Source organism: Osmerus mordax, chromosome 14, assembly GCF_038355195.1.
Source record: "Osmerus mordax isolate fOsmMor3 chromosome 14, fOsmMor3.pri, whole genome shotgun sequence".
Classification (NCBI taxonomy): Eukaryota; Metazoa; Chordata; class Actinopteri; order Osmeriformes; family Osmeridae; genus Osmerus; species Osmerus mordax.
The window spans coordinates 14,519,215-14,544,577 of NC_090063.1; the positions used below are offsets into that span (position 1 = coordinate 14,519,215).

General features: G+C 45.3%; 6 protein-coding genes across 8 annotated transcripts; 3 read left to right on the forward strand and 3 right to left on the reverse strand.

The window, feature by feature from the left end:
- The first annotated feature begins 364 nt into the window (after positions 1-364).
- tmem187 (transmembrane protein 187) lies at positions 365-1,580 on the forward strand. Its single transcript, XM_067250845.1, has one exon. It carries the CDS (start codon positions 381-383, stop codon positions 1,245-1,247), a length of 867 nt encoding a protein of 288 aa, XP_067106946.1. The 5' UTR covers positions 365-380; the 3' UTR covers positions 1,248-1,580.
- Positions 1,581-1,708: 128 nt separating this feature from the next.
- si:dkey-9i23.8 (pinopsin) lies at positions 1,709-3,680 on the reverse strand. Its single transcript, XM_067250346.1, has 6 exons — positions 3,459-3,680; positions 2,884-3,073; positions 2,656-2,794; positions 2,269-2,433; positions 2,002-2,077; positions 1,709-1,918 (listed from the first exon to the last, which is right to left on the reverse strand). The coding sequence occupies exons 1-6, from the start codon at positions 3,678-3,680 to the stop codon at positions 1,709-1,711; spliced, it is 1,002 nt and encodes a 333-aa protein (XP_067106447.1).
- Positions 3,681-4,408: 728 nt separating this feature from the next.
- ndufs8a (NADH:ubiquinone oxidoreductase core subunit S8a) lies at positions 4,409-7,578 on the forward strand. The gene is made up of 7 exons (XM_067250402.1): positions 4,409-4,446; positions 5,394-5,451; positions 5,557-5,622; positions 5,858-5,947; positions 6,165-6,337; positions 6,646-6,774; positions 6,931-7,578. Exons 2-7 carry the CDS (start codon positions 5,409-5,411, stop codon positions 7,060-7,062), a joined length of 633 nt encoding a protein of 210 aa, XP_067106503.1. The 5' UTR covers positions 4,409-4,446; positions 5,394-5,408; the 3' UTR covers positions 7,063-7,578.
- A 3,383-nt stretch (positions 7,579-10,961) lies between these two features.
- LOC136956653 (uncharacterized) lies at positions 10,962-13,563 on the reverse strand. 2 transcript variants are annotated; one of them, XM_067250586.1, is made up of 4 exons: positions 13,407-13,563; positions 12,093-12,440; positions 11,859-11,960; positions 10,962-11,373 (listed from the first exon to the last, which is right to left on the reverse strand). In XM_067250586.1, the coding sequence occupies exons 1-4, from the start codon at positions 13,450-13,452 to the stop codon at positions 11,114-11,116; spliced, it is 756 nt and encodes a 251-aa protein (XP_067106687.1). In that variant the 5' UTR covers positions 13,453-13,563; the 3' UTR covers positions 10,962-11,113. The 2 variants fall into 2 exon arrangements, with proteins under 2 accessions (XP_067106687.1, XP_067106688.1); XM_067250587.1 differs by having other exon boundaries at positions 11,231-11,738.
- Positions 13,564-14,174: 611 nt separating this feature from the next.
- On the forward strand, positions 14,175-16,618 carry LOC136956650 (histone H3.v1-like). The gene is made up of 2 exons (XM_067250583.1): positions 14,175-14,276; positions 15,180-16,618. Exon 2 carries the CDS (start codon positions 15,185-15,187, stop codon positions 16,157-16,159), a length of 975 nt encoding a protein of 324 aa, XP_067106684.1. The 5' UTR covers positions 14,175-14,276; positions 15,180-15,184; the 3' UTR covers positions 16,160-16,618.
- LOC136956645 (ribosomal protein S6 kinase beta-2-like) lies at positions 16,619-22,943 on the reverse strand. Of its 2 annotated transcripts, none has more exons than XM_067250578.1 (16): positions 22,608-22,943; positions 21,949-22,003; positions 21,674-21,711; positions 21,357-21,462; positions 21,167-21,235; positions 20,630-20,777; positions 20,288-20,345; positions 19,893-19,993; positions 19,635-19,725; positions 19,328-19,418; positions 19,094-19,201; positions 18,907-18,969; positions 18,737-18,814; positions 18,474-18,581; positions 18,188-18,300; positions 16,619-18,070 (listed from the first exon to the last, which is right to left on the reverse strand). In XM_067250578.1, the coding sequence occupies exons 2-16, from the start codon at positions 22,000-22,002 to the stop codon at positions 17,890-17,892; spliced, it is 1,407 nt and encodes a 468-aa protein (XP_067106679.1). In that variant the 5' UTR covers position 22,003; positions 22,608-22,943; the 3' UTR covers positions 16,619-17,889. The 2 variants fall into 2 exon arrangements, with proteins under 2 accessions (XP_067106679.1, XP_067106678.1); XM_067250577.1 differs by having other exon boundaries at positions 21,357-21,465; positions 22,608-22,942.
- Between the last annotated feature and the right edge of the window lie 2,420 nt (positions 22,944-25,363).

The following is a 25,363-nucleotide window of genomic DNA, read 5'->3' on the forward strand; positions in this document are numbered from 1 at the left end:
ACGTCTGATCCTGAGATTGTATTTTGTTTGCTGTTGGTAGAATAGATTTGACTTCCTGTAAGTAGAAGAGAAGTTATGAGGATAGAATGTGTATTATCGGCATAGCTCAGCTATGCTGTCAGATGTCTGGGGAAAAACTAGACAAACTGGAAAGTTTTCGGACACAGAGAAAGATGGGGGGAGGGAGAAAGAGAGAGAGAGAAGCACAGGCGCTTATACTGTAACCTCACACACAGACAGACACACACACACACACCCACACACACACACATTGACATACGCGCGCATACAGCCCTCTAAACACATTCTTGTCCAATCAGCGGTTCAACACAGCACCATGTGGCTCTCACTCCCGGAACATCAACAAACGGGAAAGTTCGATGACCGAGAAACTGAGTTTTTCATGTTACAATCTATGGTTAGACCAATGCGCCACCTCAATGTCTAAAAGTTTTTTCATGTACGTAATGAAGTCTGCGTTGTTTTGTGTATTGGTGCCTTTCTTGGTTTGTGTAGCTGTAGTGAACATCGGTGTCTTCGACCGCGTTCTAGTGGACATATCCTATGATCACTACGCAGAAAAAACTGTTGACTTCTTGCCTAGTTTCTTGGCAATGCCTTTCAACTCTCTTATAAACGTGGGATATATTTACATGGGATTGTACTGGCTATTTCAACGGACAAAGGACAAAGGTGACACCGATACTTCGCTTTATGTCAAAGACGTCTTCGCTTTCATGGCCATTTTTTACGCACCTGTCCAGTGGGTCCGCCTAGCGACGCTGGGCCGTGTACCCGCCGTGTTGGATCAATGGTTCACTCTACCGATTTTCGCGTGGGTACCTGTTTGGTGCCATTTCATAGAGCACGGTTGGCGGCCACGCATCGCGGCAACTGTCGAACTTTGCTCCATCTTCAGCTATGCCATCGCGTTGGCGCACGATTTGGGATTTGAGGTGGCGCTCGCGTGCCATGTCGCATTTGCCCTTTACAAAGGCGCCGGGGTCCATCTCAAATACGGAGACTCACTATCCCGGTGGTACCTGGGTCTTGCCTCACTGTCTTGTTGTGGGTTTGTGATTCTCAAGCTGTTGGATCACACCCTAGCGCAATACCGACCGTTCCAACACCTGACAGGGCACTTCTGGTCCAAAGTGTGTGACATTTTACAGTTCCACTATAGCTTCTGCTTTCTCACACACCTGACACGGTCTGCAGCGCGGAAGGGGACATCTAAAAGTAACTGAATTACCAGGGAAGAAGGATCCTGTCAATCTGCGATGGCAAATTTGAAGTTTACCTTTAGGTCGTTCTACAACCGAGGATTGCTTATAATGCACAACTGTCTTGTTTGTTGTAACAGCTCGACAAGTATAGCGTTACGGTTAAGGTGAATAATGAAAAATCTCACGAAATGATGAAAATATAAATGACTGCTCATTTCAACCAAATAAAACAAGTTTGCATTTCAATCTTTATTGATTAACAGATGTTTATAATTGTTTGTTTCAAACTCATGATTGGTTATGGAATATTGTGGGTTTATAGCCTACATGGTGCTATACTGAAATTAAAAACTTGAAAACTAAACAACATTAAACCATTGCTTTCTATGAACTTGCTATGTTTTATGCTACTTTATTTATCCTAGTATTTGAATCAATTGGGTCACAACTCTCACAGTACTGGAACTGATGTATGACGGGGCCTAGAGGTCTAACCCTGCAATGCTGGTCAGAACCGGGTCAGAGAATGACTTTTTATGGGTCCACAGCAGGGCTAGACCTGCTTCCCTGAAGTTCTGATTTGTAAAATAGATGAGAGGATTCAATCCACAGTCCATGTATGACATCACTGATGACAGAGTCCTCAGCCAATCAGGGGCTGGGGAAAGGTCAAACCTACCCAGGAGAATCAGCTTGGCAGGGAGTAAAAGAGAGGGGTCACACAAAGGTCATGCAAACGTTTGTGTGTGTGTGGGTGTGTGTGTGTGCGTCTCACCTCAGACACAGCGAAGGGAGTGTAGCAGAGAAGGTAGAATGCCACCACCAGGGGAGTGACCGAGGACAGGTCTTCACTAAAGATGAGGAAGTTTGAGAAGAAGAGTACCATTCAAACGACAATAAACAACTTAATCTCCCTGTTCCCCAATATGTGTTTTTGTAAGGACAGTCTGAATGATTTCCTAAATGGCACCTCATAGGTATAGGAAGGCTTCTTAAAGACTGTGGCACTGAGCTGTAGATCAATCCCTTCTAGGTGACTCACCTGTCGCAGCTCCTCCCACAGCCACTAGCTGTCAGTAGAGAGCAGAGGAGCATCAGTGTGAGAGGGAGGAAGATGCAGATGGAGAACGCACACAGGATGTAGACCAGCATGTCCGAGTAGCTGCTCTCCCAGAACACTGCACAGAGCATCTCGGCTGGGTCATACCTGGGAGGGACCTCCAGTTCTTACTGATTGATTTATTGATTTGTTTATCGATTGGTTGATCAACCTCTATGTCAGTGGTTCCAAATCCTGGTTCTCGGGCCCCCACCCCTGCATATTTTAGATGTTTCCCTATTCCAACACACCTGATTCAAATAGGTCATTATCGGGCTTGATAACAACCCAGGGGGGTCCGAAGACCAGGGTTGAGAAAGGCTGCTCTACCTGATCCAGTCGTAGATAACTGGGATGCTCCCAAACACTACTCCAGTTAACCAGGAAGTGAGACAGGCCAGCGCCATGACAATGGAGATTCCCCTTACTGTAGAGGCCAAGCCTATGACACGCTGGACACAGAGGACCGCTGAGAGAGGAAGAGAAAAGGTGTGTGTGAGTGAGAGAGAAGGTGTGTGTATGTATGTGTGTGTACGTGCGTGTCATATGAGCCCCTACCTATACTGCCTATGGAGGAAGTGATAAAGGCAAATTTCAGCAAGCTGACCATCTCGCACCACGGTGACCTTTGACCCAGGGTCAGAATGGCCACTAGCGAGCCAGAGATTATGAGGAGTGAGGAGCCTAAGTCAGACAGTGTCAGGCTGATGAATGGGGCCCAGTATCTACAAGGGAACTGGCCCCTGCACTAAAAGACAGTAAGAGAAAGACAAAAATGAAGAGTTCAAAGAACAAATTGAATTCACCGAGCATATGTACAGTAATTATCCTGATTAACATTTGATTGAGTACTGTTTCCTTATCCAGGCCACTGCAAGCACCAAGCAGAGGAAGTAGATTTTAGCAGTATACAACTGTGATATTTTGTTAAAGACTGCCCCTTCCTGGCTAATTACAACATTACAGCATGTTGAGGGAAACAAGTGCACACTTTTAACTTGGATTTTTTTTCCCATAAAACTAAAATGTTGATGCAAACGAGCTTATACCTCATTACCGTTTTTCAGTTGGCTGAAATCTATCAAGTTCTACTCCACCACAGAATAATTCAAGTGCCCCTTGAAGGTGCTTACCATGATCTTGATCAGCAACACAATGCAGTTTCCCACCACCCCCATCACCAGCTCCAGGCCCAGCACCACCACCAGTGCTGACCGTTCCACTCGAGTCCACGGGCGCTCCGGGTCCGAGATGTTCACTAAGACGCAGAAGTGGGTGGGGTGACGGGGGGATGGGGTTGGAGCAGATGTGGAGAGGTAGAGGGTCGGGAGATGGAGAGAGGAAAGGAGACACATTCTTAGTGGTTAAAAGTAAAACAAATCTAGACTTAAGTGAGGAAGAGTGCACTCAAGTAGCACTTTTTACCATAGTGCACGTCACACTGATCATTCTGTGCAAGTCTTTAAGATTATACTACGGCATTAGAAATGAGTGACAGCTTGTGAGAATAAACAGTGTGTAAAACTGTTACAGTAGTAAACCTTATAAATATATGACATGGTTGAATATTATAAACAGAGACTTACTTTCAAGACTGGTGGTTTGAGTCCACAGTTACGACGTGTATAAGACCAGTGTCCCATATAAAAGCTTGGAGAGGTAGCCTAGTGATAAAGAGGAAGGGCTAATACGCACTGAACTACTGACGTCAAAACATATTTATCATACCAATTAAAAATATCTTGCTTCATTTCATGTAATAGGCAAAAACACTTATCAGGCATTCTGCGTATATGTGTGTGTGTGTGTGTGTGTGTGTGTGTGTGTGTGTGAGAGAGAGACAGAGAGAGAGTATTATATTTCTCAGGTTGATAGGAATGGGCATATCTTTGAATTAAGAAATGTATGCTATGTTTATGTGATCTATAATATGTCTGTACAAAATATCTAACTAAATGACATTTTAACGTCACTGCTAAGGTGCCACAACAAGATTTTGGGGGATGTCGATTACGTGACGTATGGACGTGTCATAACGCTTTAACATTTCCTGTGCACGCAAATTACGTTCCCCCAGATCGTCCGCTGTTCTGGTTTAGAAGGCCAAATAGCGACAACCCGGTGAGTTTTTAAAATAATTTGCTGGTAGATCGTTTATTTGGACGGTTCAAATGCAATATATTCCTTAAAGGAAGTATTCCATTAAACAAGTACACTTATTTCAAAAGTATAGAGCCGTTGTGTTTGTCCACGGAAAGGACATTTATCCAGTCATTGGAAAAGTCCTTGAGGATTTTACAACCAGCTAACTTCAGCTAGCCAACACGAATGCGCTGTCGACTGAACACAGGCTTAAAATGTGTTAGCAGTAGCACTTAGCTTAGCCCATTTGACACATTTTGCCGGTATACTAGCAGCTGTGAACTGTACATTGACTGCAAGTTGAGGTAAAATGTCAACCAAGACAACCAGCAGCTTAACCTAGCTATTTAGCGAACGTTAGCATTGTTTTGCTCGGTTAGCACGGGCATTGTAGTGGAAGCAGTGCGCTGTCGGGGAAATTTGGTTCTGGCGTTTTGTAACGAACTAACGTACCCCCGTGTCCTCAAGTCAACTGCCCCATGTCAGCTAAGGTGGACTGTTTAATCTCACAAGCTTGCCATTTTGTCTAATTCAGAGATAGGACACAGCATTTGCCAAGCAGTCAATGTTTTAATTGTGGAACTTGAAGCACTAAATATTACGTGATAACGACGTATGATTGTAGTGCTTGTAGTGATTGGTTATATGGCTGTATAAAATAAGAGGTATTAGTTTGAAGTCGATGTTGCCAAAAATTCAATAGTACAAACAAGCTGCAGTGGCTGCATTAGTGGCTGCCCGTACGGTCACCTTTCGGCAATGACTTGTCTCAGCAATCTGTTTATCTATACTTTAATGACATTGTTCGTTATGTCATTGCCTTTCTTCCACTGTCAACAATCACCCCGACAACTTTCACATGCTGTATTTATTATGCATACCTTGATCACACAACTGAAATGCCACAATTTCCCCCGTGGTTTCAGCGTTTACCCGGCGTGATGTCTGCGGCATTACGTGTGCTTTACTCTGCGTCCAGGCCAGGTAAGAAGTGAAAAGTGACACAGAAGAATAACTAGCTAAAATCCTGTTCTCCTATCTCTGCGGTATACTATGGACCCTCGTTGACATTGTGACATTTTTCCTCAGGCACCTTTGCAGCCAGTCAGAGTCTGGTGCGTCCATTCAGTGTGAGCGCCCAGAGGGAGAGCTTCAGTAAGTAGATAGCGCACTGCTTTACACTAGTTTCAACTCGCCACATGAACAATTAAAACATTTCCGGTCCTCTGCCATATTTGTCATTAGGTTGAAACTTGCTGACAGTTGATATTTACTCTTGTTTATAATTTTTTTACTCTGTTACCCTTCTCACCTTTTTTATCCTGCCTCCCCCTCTCCCGCCTCCTCTCTCTCCCGCCTCCTCTGTCTCTTTCCCCTCCACCCTCGCCAGAGTATGTCAATGCTCAGGACGTTCCCACAGACATGAAGTCTATCACAGACAGAGCAGCTCAGACGCTACTGTGGACAGAGCTCTTCAGAGGTGAAGCTTGAGTAAACTTTGACTCTGGGATTTTAATTTGTCCGTTTATCTGACGAAACACAGGTTTTCTCCATAACAGAGTAGACATAAGATACTAAGATAAGTAGCATAATACAAATAGAGAGATGGCTCACTATCGGAAGTCACTTCCTCATTTTGTTCTATTTTTGGGTGAAGTGTATCTGCTTTGTTGACATCCCTTCCGGTTTATTCCCAGGGCTGGGTATGACTATGAGCTACTTGTTCAGAGAGCCCGCCACCATCAACTACCCATTTGAGAAGGGGCCTCTCTCTCCACGTTTCCGTGGCGAGCATGCCCTCCGCAGGTACCCCTCAGGAGAGGAGCGCTGCATTGCCTGCAAGCTGTGTGAGGCTATCTGCCCCGCCCAGGTAAAGACACAATCACACACTTTAATTCAATAAGCTGTGCGACAGCATCTGCACCACCCAGGTATACACACACACACACACACTCTTACACTGTCCTTCACTAACCTGTGTGAGGCCATCTGCCCTGACAATGTATTTTCACACAACATACCCACTCGCACCCACATACACATCACACATATCCACACACACAGACACTCTTCCTTGGGAAGCTCTGTGAGGACATTTGCCTAAACACCCAAACCTGTTGACACAAATGTCCAACCCCAGCCAACTCTGTGACACTCCCCCCGATGTCCCCCCTCCAGGCCATCACCATTGAGGCGGAGCCACGCTCAGACGGCAGCAGGAGGACGACTCGTTACGACATCGACATGACCAAATGCATTTACTGTGGCTTCTGCCAGGAGGCTTGCCCAGTGGACGCCATAGTGGAGGTGAGAGAGAGGAAGGCGTTTGAGAGGGCGACTGCAGAAAGCATGTGCCGTTCTATATCTCGAGCTTGCAGATACCACGCAGCTTTCTAATGTATGTGCTACCTCGCTCTCTCTATCCACACTCCTCTTACTCCTTTTCCCCCCTCTCTCTTCCAGGGCCCCAACTTTGAGTTCTCCACAGAGACCCACGAGGAGCTGCTGTACAACAAAGAGAAGCTGCTGAACAACGGGGACAAGTGGGAAGCAGAGATTGCTGCCAACATACAGGCTGATTACCTCTATCGATAGGAAGATAACACCACACACTCGTGTAAACACATGCACGTATACACACACACACACCAAAACACACACATAAATATATACACTTAAACATGCACATACACAGGCCGACATGTTTGACTGCAAAAAAAAAAAGAAGAAAGATCACTCACAGACTGACTTACGCATAAACACATGCACACATACTCATGTATATTGTACAGATACCTTAAAGCCTCTATGACAAAGACGCACACGTCCAATACTGTACTGATGATCCAGGTGAGAGTTTCGCTGTTTCTCTAGCCTGTTGTCTGTGTCACTGTCCCAGGTCACTAGATCACCACAGACAGATTGGTGTTGATCGTTCCAGCTCCTTTCAGACACAGACTCGGGGCCCCAGTGGCATTTCTACAATAAGCGCTTACAGGTTCCATGTGGAGTGGTGGGGGTTGTTGTCGTCATGAGAATTGTACAAAGGTTAAATACTTGTGGACTTCGAACGATGAAGAATAAATTAATGTTCTGTCCTAAGTTTTCAAACTGTCTACAGTGTCTTTCTTCCTAAGCCCTTATTGTATGCAGGCCAGCCATACAGAATTATGGACAGGGAGACAGGTTGTGTGTGTGTGTGTGGGGGGGGAGGGGTGCGTAAGACTTAACAGGGCCTAACAGCAATGAGTATGCACAGTGATCAACATTAAGGCTTGTCCATTTGTCCGGGACAAGTGGAAAAAAAATGCTAGAACAAGTATTATGAAGACTGAACTTGTCTGAACAGACAAGTAAATAAATAAAAACCTTTAATAGTGTAGGGTAGGGATGGGAAAACGATGCCTTGTGAAGCTTTGGTGGTTTCTTCCGGATTGTGCCGAACCAAAGAGCCGAACTATTGGCGCATTGAAATTGGAGAGCACAGTGACATCTAGTGGTCAGCTAAAATCATAGCAGCCATCTCAACTGAATGAGATGTACCAGTAGTTTCGATGGTACTTCGCCTGTTAATTATTCAATGTCTTCATTTTTGTAAGGCTACGTGGTGGTCTAATATTCGTGTTCATTCATTAAAACCATACATGTGTATTTGAGAACTGTGTAATTTTCATACAATAAATATGTTTTACTGTGATGTTCAACTAGTCTACACCACACTTTGTAATGTTCAGCAAACAGTATAAGGGCGGTAGAATGCTTAAGTGTATGGAAGTATTAAATGACCGCTGATACAGAGTAGTAGCCTACACGACCACTCTGCTTATATAGCTGTCTCTTTCCTTACATTTGTGATATGTATTGTGAATCAGGGGAATATTTGTGGGGACAGTGGGGATGTGCTTGTGCAATATGAAAAGGCAGTGTACCATAACGGGGTTCGGGGGAATGTGTTTGTGCAACAGTCTGATTTGAGAACATTTATAAGTTCTTATTCAGGAACAGGATTTGTTCGACTGTACTGGGTTTCAGGCGGCTTCTCCTCTGGCTCACAATTTCTCCAGCCTTGGAGAAGATCCTCTCACAAGGCACTGAGGATGCTGGTGTGCACAGAAACTGCATGGCCACTTTAAATAACGGAGGGTAAAGGGCCTTGCGTGTGACCCAGTAGTCCAGAGGGTCCTCCGTCCTGGCCACATTTGGGGGATAACATATCAAAATGTTCCCATACTCTTGATCGCTTTCTTCCTCCGGTAGCATCCATATCGTCTTCTACTTTCTGCTCTTCTGCTAATATAACCTACTTCTCTTCTGCTGATGAACTATACTATTCTGCTAATGTAACCCACTTCTCCTCTGCTAATGATAATTCTCTAATCGTCTTCTAATAATAACTATGTACTCTACTAATGACTGTTTGCGCTTCTGCCAATGTAGTGTTCGCCTCCTATTAAGACGATAAGCACTGGTTTCTTTCCCTCTTTTAAGGTTTAGAAGTGCGCCACAACTTTGAACCAGTTCGTGACGTCTGAAGCATTGAACGTCATCAATCACGTGGCATCGTCATTTGACACAAGCTCCAAACCACTTTTTCGAAACTGTGCGTATTGGTTTTGCGACACAAGCATCGATGCGTCAGTGCCATATGTCCCATCCCTAGTGTAGGGATCCCTTTTTTTAAATTACAAATAATTTTATTTTTAATGTATCTTCTCGCAGTGAGTGAAACAATGGAAGTAAGTTTAAAATATTTTGTTTAACAGCACCCCTTGTTACCTGTTGAAATGCCTAAAACGTACACCAGTGGACAATTTGTGTCTACACCCAAAACAAATTAAAATGGCTCTTGCATCAGCCTCGACAAAAAGGGTTAGCTTCCAGGTGCTTCGCAGCTATTGCAGCACTTTGCAGCCAGTGTGTCCCAGGCGTCATTGTCAGCTGTGCAGTTTGCACCTCCATCTTTGCTGTCGCCAAATAGCCTACTGCATTGCACAAAAACATAATACTAAAGCACTCAAGTATAATACAATTAAATAACCACAGCAAACAAGACCATCTCAGTGTTATATTTAACAGTGTTAAATATTACCAGTGTTAAATGTTGCCTAATTATTGCATCTACAGGGGAATACGTTTAGGCCTATTTTCAAATGTGGAGTGGGACAGATTTTTTAAATATAAATGTATTAATAAAAGGTGTGTGGGGGGGATTTGCGGTTTTCAAAAAGTGGGTGGGACATGTCCAATGTATAATGAAACCCACGTCTTTGATCTACATTGATTTCCATAACCCAAATAACTCTCCACCTCTGTCTCCAGGTATGATGTTGGTGTTGGCATGTGTAGCTGTAACACAGCTACAGGCTAAAGAGACAGTGAGAGGGTCAGAGGGAGACGATGTGACTCTACACACCGGCAAAACTGGACTAAAGAGTGGTGACCAGGTAATGTTTAAGATTTTTTTTTCATAACATCCTCGTCGGTATTAATCGTTAGCGCTATGATTGTTGTCAATGGAAGTGCTATCAGTACAATTTACCTCTAAAATACTTATTTTCTCATTGTCTTTCAGCTCTCGTCTCCAACAAGACGGCTAACCTCAATAAGACAGAGCTTTGTCCAGGTAGCTTATTTGTTCTGACAGTTATTTTGCCACTTAACCACTAGAGCCCGTTAACCAGTAATACTCCCTGCATTTGTTAGTGTGTTTCTATAGATTCTTCTACATCCAGTAACCCTGCTCCAAGACACCATCTATACATCCTGGTACCTTGTGTTACCTTATTTGGCCTGCTGGTTCTGGTTCTGGTAGTATTATACTGGAGGTTCCCTGACATCCACCACTGCAGTAGAGTATAGAGATAAGATGTTCTGAGACCTTGTGTTGATGTTGCTGGAGGCTGCTTGAGTTTTAGTGACCAACAGTCCACATTGTTGGTTGTGTCATACAGGGAGCTGGTAAAGGTGATGATCCTTCAGCCAACAGCCATCTGATGACCAGCAAAGATCACCGTTGTGGAATCTCCGTGGTCCCAGAGCCCCCTGAATCTCAGGAACAACATCCTCCACCAGCTCCAGAAATCACCTCCACCTCTGTGCTGTAGTCTGCTTTTCCTTGAACTTCACTGGACAATTTTAAAATGTATTTATCTATTTATATGTTATACTTGAACAAAATGTAACTGTTAGCTTGCCATGAATTTAAAGCAATATCATGACTGACTATCTCTGCCGATGTGTGGTGTCTGTGTTTCAGAAAGCATTATATATACTAAACCTGCTGCCATTCTTGTATACTGTCTTACACTGACATGATACAGGCCAACATTTTAAGCAATATCATGACTGATGTTTGCAATGTGGGTTTCAGAATTGTTTATTTTTGCTGCTGCACTTTCTTACTTTTATCTCCTTTTTCCTATACTATAAATAAACTATTATTGTCTGATGCCAAAGTGGTCTGATAAGAGAACTCATATTCTTACATTGGGTTTTAGATATTTATTAGTTACATATCATTCTAATTAACTAATCTAATAAACCTTTGAAAACACAACATTGATATATAATGTCTTTGTTTGGGGAACCCCACAGCACCATGTGATGTACAGCAGAGAAGACACTGCTGTGCTGCATGCTGCTCGCCTCACAGCATGGAGGAGGCTCCAGAGGCCTCAGCTGTGGAGGTCAGCAGCCTGGATCCATGGGCCCCATGGTGGGTCTCAGTACCAGGCGAAGCCCCTGGACTCTGGGGGGACCGGGCCCTGTCTGTGGTCTGGGGGTCACCTCCCTCTCTTCTGGCTCGGAAGTGGTGGAACAGAACCACAGCCAGGCCCACTCCCACCAGAACTGTGAGAACCAATCGTACGAAGGCCACGGTGTAGGTAATAGAACAGGCACATGACACTGTAAGGAAGGCAGAGGGAAAGAAAGAGATAGAGGAGGACAAAATATGAGGGAGAAGGGGAGAGAGAGGAATAGGAGAAAAAGAGCAGTAAGAGAAAGAGAGATGAGGGAGACAGCGAAAGAAAGGAGAGCAGAAGATGGCGAGAAAAAGGAAAAAGAGAAATATAGAAGATAGAAGGGAGTGAAAGAGGAAGGCGAATAAGAGTGGAGGGGATGGAGTGAGAGAGGATGGAGGCAACAGGAGACAGGAGTTTAATAATATTTGTATGCCATGAATTGAACGAGGCCACACCAGAAAGAGAGATAGTAGTAAAGACATAAAGGAAGAGGCAGTGAGTGAGAGATGGAGGAGAGAGAGGGAGATTCTAGGACATAGGGTGAGAGAGGAGTGAGAGAAAGCGGGTGTTTCAGTGACAAGGTTTAGTCATTGTCATGGTCCACCTGGTTAAAGCCTGTATCTAGAGATGGAAGGTAGATTGTGGTACCTGTATGGTGAGAGCACAGCTCCTCAAGGCTGAGATTGGCTGAGTGGTTAGTGGCACTGTTGGCTGCCACATAGATGTAGCTGTTGTCCTCACCATCCGCCACTAGGGAGAAACACACACACACTGAAGACATCTCTGAACACGGAAAGGAAAGTCATATGTATACAAGTACAAACGGCTGAATGTGGCCTAATCTTTAGAAAGCCCCATACCACAGACCTCCCACACACTCACCAATAACAGTCAAGTTGAAGTGGTGGGACGAGACTTTTCCGTTGATGACCTGCAGCTGGTAAAGCCCAGAGTCGGCACAAGATAGGTTCCGGATGGTTAGAGATCCGGTCCCCTTGTCCACCTGCAGCCTTCCCCGAAAGCTCTGCATATCGTTCCTCTCCATCTGTCCCTCAAAGATATGGATCAGGACCACGTCGTGGGTCTCAAACTGATCCAGACCGGCCGACCGGAACGTCCACAGAAGCTGAACGTCTCTCGGTTCCTTGCTCATCTTGTTCAGTAGGGTGACGGTCTGGCCCTCGCACACACTGACTGTGGTGACCTCAGCCCTCACTGCAGCCTGCAGGTCTGGAACACACACCAACACGGGTGCTTAGTTTAACACAGACAGGCTGGGTCGGATGGGTCCAAGGGATTGTAGACTTGAGCGTTGAATTAAGGAGCTACGCATTTGAATCCCTGTGCAACTCAATAGTCTATCAACCTAATTAGTGTGGTAGCAGCGTATATACAGACGCACCTTCAGTAGTCAGTGCGGTGAGGTGGTCAATGGAAAAAACGCCTGAAAGTGAGGGGTCGGGCCCTCGACCACACAGGAAGAGTTCTACTGAGGTGTCTACATAACAGGATGTCCTCTACCTTACTCTTAGGGTACCAGAGAAAACGCTTAAAAGGCTACTTAGGAACACATAACTAAGGGGCTTGTCTGCATGATTTTAAATCCTTTCCCTTGCTGTTGATATACTGGTAACAAATGGAGAACCAAGAATATAGCCACAATACACTCAAAACAATAGAGGAACTGAGTACGTATCCATGGTCAGCTATAAAGTCAGGTGGCTGAGCGGTGAGGGAGTCGGGCTAGTAATCTGAAGGTTGCCAGTTCGATTCCCGGCCGAGTCAAAATGACGTTGTGTCCTTAGGCAAGGCACTTCACCCTACTTGCCTCGGGGGGAATGTCCCTGTACTTACTGTAAGTCGCTCTGGATAAGAGCGTCTGCTAAATGACTAAAATGTAAATGTGAAACAAAAGGCAAAGTCATGCCGTATGATACACAACTAAGAACTAAATAAAAGCTCCCAATCACATCAAAGAACATCTTTATTATATTCTTTTTTTACCCAGCCAAGTTCTCGTTGGTCATAATACCTTGCCTGTCTCTGGCCACGGAAATTTGGTGAACCACTGCTCTAGCCTATCTGCTCCAGCCTAGGAAGCACAAAACATCAATTTGATGTTTTCGGTTTTTAATGTCCTAACCAATGAATAAATACCTCAGAAGAATTCTGAACCGTAAGTGCAGGTAGACTTACCTGTGACCAGCCAGAGGATTATCAGGATCACGTTGAGGAGTGACATCCTCTCCCCACTCCCCACAGTGGAGCAGACCAGCTGGGTTAAAAGTCTGGAAACTACCGAACTTGGCTGACTGGCAGAGAGGGAATCATATTCTAAATGCACTTTACCTGTCTATCTGCCTCTGTCAGTCTGTCCCCCAGTGGTCTATATTATCCCTATAAGGGGTGAGTCATTCTATGAAAATGCACCTATTGGTGGTCTCTGCCTGTCAATCAATTGTGTCTGCCTTCCCCAACTAATTCTAGGCCACGCCCCTGCACCAATGAGATCATCAGATCCTGTAGATCAAATCTTGCCATTTAGCAGTGAAAGTGATGATTAAGACAGGAACATACCATGTTCGTATAGACAGTTGTAAAATAGGCTTTGCTAGCTGGGTAGTAACTCACAAACAACTGATGAATGAGATTACAATACACCAAGTAACCTGCAGCCAACAATAATAAACAAATTCTAAGCTAGAGAATGAAAAATACTTCTTCAGTACCCCCCCCCCCCCCCCCCCCCCCGGATGTTTGTTTTGTGTCTCTCTAACATAACAGGTATGCAAATGACACCACCTCTCTAAGAACAGTTCAACAGTTCTCTAAAACACAACAAGGAGATTCAACATTCCATAGAGAGATGTCTCTTCTCTTTGTGTTTCCCTCCCCCCTCTTTCTTCTGTCACTTCTTAGTCACACCCACCGTTTCCTCTGTTTTTTCTCTCTTCTCTTCTTTTCTCTCCACATCCACCTGTAGTCACTTCTATCCCTTCATCTCCAACCTCGACAACTCTATTCTATATATTTCCAAACATTTCCAGCCTGATCCACACTCAACAGGTGAGTTTCAACCGTACTGATTTTCCCTGATCTGTATTTAGTGATGATGGAGGGTGATTGTATATCTGCCAGCTTGAAGGATTTTATGTCTGTGGTTTCCCGCTTATTCTGACCTATTTCTTCTTCATGTGTCTTATGCTCCTTCAGCCTCTCCTCTATTCTCTCCATTATGCTTTTTTCCATCCCATCATCTACTGTCCATCCATCAATCTCTCCTTCCTCTCCTACATGTGCACAATGGGGCACCCCCCACACTTGAAAACCGCTACTTATATTTTTATCTATTGCAACCACTGTTTCTCTCACTCAAAATGTTTAGCTTTATGATTTCTGACCGCCATGTGATTAGCAAAGATACATTTCTAACAAGCTTTGTGAAGTGGGGTTTGGAGAGAGATTAACATACATAAACTTTATATCATGTGTGGGCGCGTGTGCCCCACCATGCCTCTGTGCTGCAGCAAGCTTTCTACCATTTCCTGTTGGTAATTTACTGCTCTTCAGATGTGCACCACTTCCTGTATGTGTGCATGTCAATCCTTTCAGTCGCATTATCCCTCTTTTGTTTCACCCCACAAAGCATTACTATCTGAATCTTGTATTACTCTTGATTCATTCTCATTCTGATTAAGAATCCGAATCCAAAAGTGCTCTCATTCTCCTTTTTGAATCTGATTGTCGGCCATGTTCACATCACTGACTCATCTCCACTGTGTTTCATTAAGAATCTTCATACCCAGTTTTCCACTTACCAGAAAATATTACAAGACGGCAGCCAAATAAATAAATGTTTGGAACTTTTGTGTTATGAAAGGTCAAGAGGTTACGCAAGACCACAAGGGAACTGTAGAACTAACGGTGTTCATCTCATCATAACATAACCGTGTTTGTTTTATGTTTCAGTACCAATGAAGACTCCGGACACTGCCTTTCTGAGCGCGCTCATTCCGACGCTGCTGATCCTCATCCAAGTTGCTACGGCAGCAACTGACCACCCTTCCCAGAACACACCCCTCATGACACAAGCCAACTCCACCTCAACAGAGACAACAACAAAAGCTGTTGAATCCAGCAACGCGGAAAGTAGTAGGAATTCCACAAACGAGGCTCCGCCCCTGCAAGGAAACAGTTCATCTACCACTCCGTCTGCCGACGACGTGACGCTGTCGACATCAGCCAGCTCGTCTCTCTTGCCGGTACAACCAACAACCCGAGGCAGCGCAGCTTTTCCAGTCACCCAAGCCAAGACCCCCGCCATCCCTTCGTCTACATCTTCGTCCGTTTCGCCCACTACGCAGGCGGGGAGCGCAGGGGCGCTCGACGGAGGTTCCATCACGATAGTGCTGCTGGTCGTCATTGTGCTGCTCATCCTGATCCTCGTGGCAGCATTCAAGTGGGCCTCCCGCCCCTCAAACCAGAACAGCCCCACCTCCCGCCTGATATTGGGCTTTGGGGAGAGGGTGAGGGGTGAGGTTAGAACCTTGGAGGATAGGCTAGGGTTCCGTCTGTGGCCTGGGGGTAGGGGAGAGAGGGAGGGCGACGAGGAAGAGGGGGAGGAGGAAATGTTAGAAGTGGTGGTTGGTGTTGAAGGAGAGGGAGGGGAGCAGAAAGATGAGGAAGAGGAGGACAGGGAAGACTCTTCTGATGACTACTCCAGCATGGGGGAAGACGACCTGAGACAGAGAGCACAGAGCGGAGAGAAGGAAGAGGAGGAGGAAGAAGAGAAAAGAGAAGCAAAGAGCAAAAGTGAGGAAGGTCAGGGAGAAGAGAAAGGAGGAAGAGACGGAGAGAGGGGAGGAGGCGAGGAGGCGAAAGCATTAGTAGGTCCGGAATGGGAGAAAAGCGAGGGAGAGATAGAGGAGAGTGATGTCACTATACTCTAATTGACAGAGTGATAAGGATAGGTGAGAAGGAGAGAGGAAGGGCAGCTACAGATAAGTGTGAAGATAAAGTCTCTCTTTCTGACCCTTTTCACACTACCATACTGAGCAATCCACCCTGCTCTGCTGACTCATTCACAGATTAAACGTCAGTCATGACAGACTTGAATAGGTTTCGTACAGGGTTCTATAAGAAGGTTTTCTGTTTAACCATGTAGATAAAATGGTTATTTTCAGATTATAGATACTAGACCAGTCCAGACCAGCTCAGTTCAATAGTGTGAATTTGACAAAATATGTTCATCTTTTTTTTTCTTTCTTACTTTAATGATATGGTCCTAATGGATTAACAGAACATGTTACAATAAACTGACTTTTGTATGATTTGTGATATTATTGATTTTTCAAATAAATGTGAAAAACAAAACAAAAATAAACAAAAGAATAAAGGGATTTGGTAAACCTCATGTTTGAGTTTTATTCATTCGAATTCTACAACACCATCCTCTCCTCCAAACCTCCCAACAATCCAAAAAAGAAAAGAAAATAGCTTCAAACATCCTACTTTGATCAAGAACATAACAGTCCAGTAAATAATATTATTTAAATTAAATAATACACATAATATCACTCCCCCTCCATCCCATTATAACTTCCTTGGTATATGGAGCCGGTTCCGGTTTACACTGGGAATAATCATACATTAGGAAGATCTCATTGTGAACCATGTGTAATCTGAGGGGAAGAGGTCTGTTCAAGGTTCAGTTTACACAGCAGTAAGACAGGTTGGTGTATGGTACATAAGCAGCCATAGAGATAAACACAGAGGTTCATAGACATGCAGTCTCCCTTGAGAACAGTGAGGGCATGAGGACATATAGCTCAAATCCTGGTCTGGACTCAACTAAAGTATGTCAACTAAATTTATGGTGGATGTTTTTGGTTTAAGAACCCAGCGAACAGAATCCTTACTACCTAAAGTGAGGAACAATAAAATGGTGTCATAGGAGCATTCTAGTTCATAAATGTTGTCATGGACACCTGTTCTAGAACCTGGTGTCTGGTGCCTGAGGTACAGATCTGATTTGATTAGCTTACAGCAGCTCCACAAGCTAATGTAGAAATGCATTTGTTTTGGTAACGAAAATAGACATTTTTCTCTCTTTTGTACATGATTATCTTTTCTTTTTTTCTGAGCATTTGAATGAATAAATGTATCGATATTTCAGAATTCCAGCAGTTATCACAGCTATCGTATGATAGGTGGTAGTCTGACACTGATAAAGCATGTCTAAAACTTTGGCAGTAGTTTCCCATTGAGAAAAATTTGAAAAAAAAATAAGACTGGCTGGGACCCAAAACCAATGACTTGCAACCTCCTCCCCTCAATCCTAACCTTATGGGAAAGTGCCCATATGCCCTTCTGACTGAGGCTAGTGAAGAAGAAGGGACAGACAGGATGCAAGTTCGTAGTATTGGTACACAGCCGTGAACAGAAGTGTGTTCGGAGAAGGTGAAATGCTGACATTCACAGAGCAGGAGGATGGAACCATGAGGACTAGAACACACATGTTGCCATGACGTCCGTGTTCCGCACAGCAGAGATCCAGCCTGTGGAGCGTTCTAGAAGGTTCGCACCATTCTGAGTAGCCCCAGGGTTCTAGAGCTGCTCCCCACAGGGTACGCCTTGCACCCTCTGAGAGGGGAAACATTCTCACCTCATCTCCTCCTGCTTATCTCCCATTTCCTTTCTGCTTCTTGTTCCGTCCGGGCGTTCTGATTGGTTGGGTGACACCGTTGTCGGTGGGCTGGGAAGTGGTAAGGGAAGGGGCCGGTTTGGAGGTGGCTGAGAGAAGCTCTGCCTCTCCTTCTCCTGCAGACTTGAAGGGTTCAGCCAGAGAGAACTTAAGAGGACTAAGAAAGAGAGAGAGAGAGATACAAACAGAAAGCAAGAGGAGAGTGTGAGTAAGGATAGGGATAGACAGGCCAGTGTGGCTAGTCTGATCGTGTGTGTGTGTGTGTGTGTGTTACCTGATGGGCGTGCGTGGGCTGCTGTTGTGTCTGCGTACAGGGCGGGTCCGGGGTTCGAAGGAGAAGCCCTCCTTCAGACTCTCCAGCACAGAGGGAGCCACGTAGGTAAAACCCTGAAGTGAAGTAGTGGAATGAGTGACGGAGGGCAGGGAGGGAGAACCTACCGTAGTGACCGAGTTAGGAGTAAAGACAGCATAATATCCGAGGAGAACGGACTGGAAGAATGAAGGGGTGAGGCCACGCCTCAGGACAGGTGAAGAAGGGGGGAAATGAAGGATGGTCTCACAGCAAAGGCGTGGTCGTGACTGTGGCTGAGGGACGTGTCATCCGGGCTGTCGACCGGGGTCTGGCGGGTGAAACGGGTGTCGAACTGACTGACGTCCTCATCTGACTGCTGCGGGCGGGCGGGTGGGGGGGGGGGGGGGGGGGGGGGGGGGATAGGGAAGGAGGAATGATGGGAATAAGAAATTAAAGATATGGCTAACTTTAGTTTTGTATAGCCAGGATCATGGAAAAAAAAATCATAATAATAATAATAATTTAAGTTACCAGTGATGGCTTGTATGGTGGCTCTACTCTCTTGTTGAGCAGGTCGTCCCAGTTGATGTGTCTGAAGAAGGGATGTTTCTATAAAAGACACAGGGACAACATTAGGCTCTGGACTTCTACGTGTGATTGTAGTGTGTGGTGTGTGTGTGCACTGTGTGTGTGTGTGTCACCTGTATGTCTGCACAGTCAGCTTTGCTTGAGCCTAGTCTCTGGCCTGGGCCCTTCTTGAGTAGCTAGGGAACGAGGGAAAGAGAAATAGAGCGATAGAGAAAGAGAAATGTTTCAGTGTGTGTGGTGCCTTCATCCCTAACAGTCTTGCTCCAGACACGGAAGAGTTGCAAGGGTTTACGTTATCACCTTCTTGATCATGTCTCTCGCATCCAAGGTGAGATAGGGAGGAAGGTTGATTTTACACTTGAGAATTTTATCTATGGTCCTCTTCCTGTTCTCTGCTGTGAATGGAGGCTGAGAAAACATCAATCGGAAGAAGGGATATAGAGGAATGGATGAGAGACAATAAAAGTATGGAAGATAAGAAGTTTCTTTTTTGCATATTGTGTCGAAGTGTCTCCCTCCCTCCCTCCCCCTCACCGAGCCGGTCATCATGTCGTACATCAGAGCTCCTAGACTCCACCAGTCCACCGCTCTGTTGTGTCCTGAACGAGTCAGGATCTCTGGAGCCCTGAGGGAGAAACGGACAGAAAGATTTACTGGAGGAGAAGAGAGAGAAAATATGGACGAAGTGAAACGGTGAAAGCGAGACAGAAGAAAAAGACAAGTTCCGACATGCAGAAAAAGGGAGTTTGTGGGGAAGACAGAAGGAGGTGAAGAGAGTGAAAGTAAAATCCAATCTGATAGAGAAACAGGTGATATGGACACGGGGTGGCGCCAGACTCACATGTACTCTATGGTGCCACAAAAGGTGTGAGTGACAGCTCCGTCATGGATGGACTCCTTACACAGACCAAAGTCTGTCAGCTTAATATGTCCTGGATGAGAGAAGACAGGGACAGTTAAGTATGATCCTAATTACAACATATCACACCTTAATACATTCCACATAGATACGCACACACTCACTCAGACAGACACACCCAGATAGACACACCCAGATAGACACACCCAGATAGACACACCCAGACACATTCATACAGACCTTCGTGGTTGAGCATGATGTTCTCAGGTTTCAGGTCTCGGTAGATGATGCCATTCGAGTGCAGGTGTCCCAGAGCCAGGGTAATCTCGCCCAGGTAGAAACTGAACACATACACACATGGTAAGGTATGCTTTCGACATCCACACAGTTCTACATAAAACTTGTCTCAATATGAAATCCTGGACCGGAGTTGAAGACTACTGTAGTGTTTGGAAAGACAAGCTCAAAAGGAGCTTCAGGATTCCTGAAGGACCAGGTGTGTGACTCCAGGTGTGTGACTCCAGGTGTGTGACTCCAGGTGTGTGACTCCAGGTGTGTGACTCCAGGTGTGTGACTCCAGGTGTGTGACTCCAGGTGTGGGACTCCAGGTGTGGGACTCCAGGTGTGGGACCTACCAGGCTGTGTCCTCCATGAAGATGCCCTCCTTCTCCAGCTGCATGAACAGTTCCCCACCTGCGAGAGGCAGGACAAGAAGGGTTTAAATGAATGGGGGGGGGGGGGGATAAAAGCGTATAGAGGAAACACATAAAAAGTGTGTTTCCAAACTCAAAACCAGACACAGAAATCCTGTAACCCACGTTTGTAACATCCTTCCCTCTGTCTCTACTCAGGTCCCCCAGGGTGTTCCAGTTTGCTTCATTTTAGCATTTTGACCTAACCTCCCCTGCCCTCATCCTTGCTTCCGACCCCTCTAAAGCTACCTCCTCTCCATCCCTCAATGCCCCACCCCCCCTTACCGATCAGACACTCCAGTATGAGGTAGAGCTTGCCCCCGGTCTGGAAGGCATACAGCAAGTCCACTATGAAGGGGTGGCGCACGGTCTCCAGGATCTCTCGCTCAGCACGTGTGTGGGCCGTGTCTTTGGCATTACAGACTATCTTAGCCTGATAGGGAGAGGGGGGAGGGAGAGAGGGAGAGAGAGAGAGAGAGAGAGAGAGAGAGAGAGAGGGGAGAGAGGAGAGAGAGGAGAGGGGGTAGAGAGGAGAGGGGGTAGAGAGGGAGAGGAGAGGGGGTAGAGAGAAAGAGAGAGAGAGAGGAGGGAGGGAGGGAGGGAGGGAGAAAGAAGGAGGGGGAGAGGAGAAGGGAGAGAGAGAGAGAGAGAAAGAGAGAGAGAGAGAGAGGGGGGGGGGCAGAAAGAGGCAAAAGAGCAGGCCTGAGAGAAAGAGACTGACAAAATAGACTTACGGCACAGATGCGTATTTGAATATAGATATCACGTTCAGCTGAGGAAGATGATAGATTGATAGAAGATGAGGTGAGGAATCTTTTGTACCTTTTTCAGGACCTTCATGGCAAATATTTTCCCAGTTTGAGGACCCTGAACTTTCCTCACCTGGAAGACCTGGATGTGGAAAAACAAAAGTGAAGATGATTTGACTGCCATGGAAACCGATCGTCAGAAAGTGGCCTAAAGCACTGCCCGTAGCTAAGACAGCCATAAATGCACGCGTGCACACACACACCTTGCCATAGCCTCCCTTTCCCAGTACAGTGAGCAGCTCAAAGCAGTCAGGCCCTACTCTCTCGCTGTCTCTGTTTACACTGATCAGCTCCACCTCCTCTGTACGACTTCTGAGAAGAGGAGACCCAGAGAGGAAAAAATGTGGACGAAAAAAGAGAAGGGGATAGAGTAATGAAGGAGAACAAAAAAAAGAGGATGGGGGGGTATAGATGGTGGATCGGAAGGGAGAGAGGATAGTATCATCAGTTTATGACACCTGCCACAGCAAAGATGATTAAAACCATGGCTATTGATAAAGAATCAGTAGGTTTAACTTACTCGTCCGTTTCAGTCACAGTGAAGTCACAGACCTCATCCTATGGACAGTTAGAAAATGAGAAACATCTTTTGCCAGAAATACACAATATATGACATGAAAATATGTGTATCCCATGACTATGGTATTGCGTAGTTGGGTATACGTTAAATATTACGGAAGCAACGTGGACGTAAAAGTAGGAACTCTTATGAGGAAATAATATCCTCCTGTTTGAGGTGCGAGGTTTACTGTAAATAAATCATGATCAACAATTTGGCCGTTGCCAAAACCCTACCTCTGCATCGCTCAGGTCCTCAGATTCAATATCAATATCGAAGACCCCGGCCATCCTGCGAAAATAATTCAGTCAGATAACTAGAGCTATATAGATTTGTTTGATAATATGTCCTGAAACTTTATTTTGCTTGCAAGATAGCATGGCCTTAGTTATGCGGGTGTCGCTATCTTAGCTAGCACAACAAGTACCTGTCAAATACCGGGCCAGGCATAACTTGCTAAACCACGCCTGGCACCTTGGGCTGTAATCTCGAATCTTAAATTGGACTTCCCAGCAAATGTGTAATAGCACTAGTCTGTGTATGTAGCTAGCTACAAAATATAGCTTGTTTGCTAGCTAGCTAGCTAGCTACATGCCTGACCTGTCTCACTTCACTGCTGTGCAAGAATGGCCACCGCCGTTAAACTTGCTACTGCCGTTTGAGCCGCGCCTGTCTATGTGGCTAGCTTGATAGTATAATAGATATTGTGGTTAAAGTTTCAGCGAAGACAAGTTTAAACTAACAGACTAACAAAATTGTTTCAATTTTCTTCCGAGATGGTTCGTGATCACGACTGTCAACCGCTGACAGCTGGTTTGACAGCTAACGTTAGTGCTACTTGACAGCTAGCCTATACCACGCTGGGTATATACTAGCTAATTTAACCTGAACATACCTTTATTCGTAACCCGAAATGACGTATGGAAATCCCTCGGTGTGATCCAACCTTCAGAGTACGATTTTAAGTTAAAACGGATTTAGAATCACCTTGCTGTCAACAATTTCAGCGGTGTTGTCCACTCTAAACAAGAATCGGTGCCGTCTTGAGGTTGACTTGTTTATCTCTAATCTCGCTAAGCATGCAAGACCGAAACCTTTAGCCTCCTACGTCATCAGCCAAGTCAGCGCAATGAAGAGCGAATCGCAAACGGAGTCTGTCAACTTCTCTTTGAGGAATCGAAAAAAAAAAAAATCAATGTATTATTTTCGAGTAAATCCAAAAATATAGTTTTTTTCATAAACAAGAGGTCACCGTAGAGACCAAACCGCAAACATCAGCACAAATTTTCTTTGAAAGGAGAATAAAGAGTTCGTCCTTTGTTTTTCTTCTTTTGTGACTCATACTTCTTTGTTAAAAGAGATCTAGGTCAGATCAGGTAGTTTCAGGTTTGAAGGAAGTGGAGGTGTGAAAGTATATAGTAGACATATCTAATGTGTGTGTCTGTGCACAGTGACATTTCCTGTCCGTGTAAAGACCAGAGACACCAACACATAAATGTCTAAATGTAAGATACAATTGTTACTATTCTTACTTTTGTTGTTTGTCTGTGTGTAGGGGAGATTATGTAACAGAGTCCCAGGACAGTTACTTTTAGAATGGGACTGTGTGTTTATGTTTATGCGTGCATGTACAAGTTATTGTGTGTGTATGTGTGTGTGTTTCGCATTAAACAAAAGGAGGGGCATTTGAGAAAAACAGTGGGTTCAAGGGAGAACAGGAAGTTGGTCTTCACATTATTCTAAAAGCCTAAAACAACAACGGTTTAGACAACTTCACTCAATATGGAGATGCACGTTCTTTGGTTTTTCTGGATCATTAGTGAGTAAATCTGAACGAATAGAAGTAGAATCATTTGAATAAAAAAAATTAAATTTCATGTAATTTAAATTACATGAAATTGAATACATTGTTGTCTTGTAAGCCTTGTAAGGCTCAAGACGCACTTGTTCCGGGAGTACAACGGTACTTAGGAACGGTTCGCTTGACCCGATGTTAGTTTCCTCAAGGATCACAATGACTCTTGCTTAGAGACTTGTTGCTCTTGTGGTTAGTGGTAACTGATTAAAATTTTTGGTTCTCGCTGTGATATATTGTTTTATTACTGTTGCTTGCTTTTTCCCACAGGTACACTTGCACTTATAGCTGTTCATGTTGTTTGGTTGTGACTTGTTTAACTACATGCTCTTATGGTTCTTCCCTTTGGCACTTACTTTGGTTGTTCACAATGTGTGCTTCATGTTTTGGCTACTCGCGATGTTTTTTGGCTATCTTGTTGTTATGATCAGTGACCTATGCACTTTGTAAAGCTCTCTCTTGGAAGTCGCTTTGGATAAAAGCGTCTGCTAAATGAATAAATGTAAATGTAAATGTAAATGTCTTCTTACACAGGGGTCTGCCTTATGCCCATCACACTTCTGCCATTGGCCGAAGCTCAGACTGACGTCCTGGAAATTCAACTCGGTGGTTCAGCCATCTTAGGTTTTCACCTTAATTTCTACCCATCTAGTTCTTAAAATGTAAACTTTTCAGTCCTACTTTTGCTACATTTCTCACCCCTCTGCCTTCCTCTCCTCCAGGGTGTGAGATCTCCTACCACTCTGAGACCACTTGGCTGAAGCAGTGTCTTGACGGACCCCCACTGATTCTGATCCAGTCCATCCTCGACGATGGCAGGATCTCCCATCGCCAACGTCCGGACGCCCGGTTCCAAACACAGATCATGCACCAGTCTCTGGCGTTAAATATCAGCTTCCTGGAGGAATCAGACCTGGGTCTGTACTACTGCATGGGGATGGAGAACAAGATATTGAAAGTTGGGAGAGGAAAGAGGCTGAAGGGTAGGTAATGATGGGTGGATGTCTAAGGGTGTGTGGGGTGGGTCATGTTCAAATTCTTAAAATGCATTATGACATGACCTATTGTTTTACACGTGCACTACAACATTACGTATTGGGAGATTATATTTGATTTCACAACTATATTTAAAATCATTTATTCATTGCGATTTTTGAGTCAATTGTCAAATAGGAAATGTGTAAAATTATTATTATGATCATTGATGATGATAATGATTATTGAAATACTAATTCATTGTGATGTCTGGACAGTGTATGAATCTGTGTTCTCTGGCCTGCCATTTGCTACATCTGGGGTCCAGACACAGATGGAAGGTAAGGAGACCCACCTCACGTCTCAACCCTACCCCCCCCCCCACACACACACCTGCCCCCCCTCATGTCTCAACCCTACCCCCCCCCTACACACACACCTGCCCCCCCCCTCATGTCTCAACCCTAACCCCCCCCCACCCGCCCCCCCCTCATGTCTCAACCCAACCCCCCCCCCCTACACACACACCTGCCCCCCCCTCATGTCTCAACCCTAACCCCCCCCCACCCGCCCCCCCCCACCCGCCCCCCCCTCATGTCTCAACCCAACCCCCCCCCCCCTACACACACACCTGCCCCCCCCTCATGTCTCAACCCTAACCCCCCCCCCTACACACACACCTGCCCCCCCCTCATGTCTCAACCCTAACCCCACCCACCCGCCCCCCCCCCCCTCATGTCTCAACCCTAACCCCCCCTCCCTGCCCCCCTCATCTCAATCCCCCCCTCATCTCACCCCCTTTCACTCCCCCCAAACGGAAA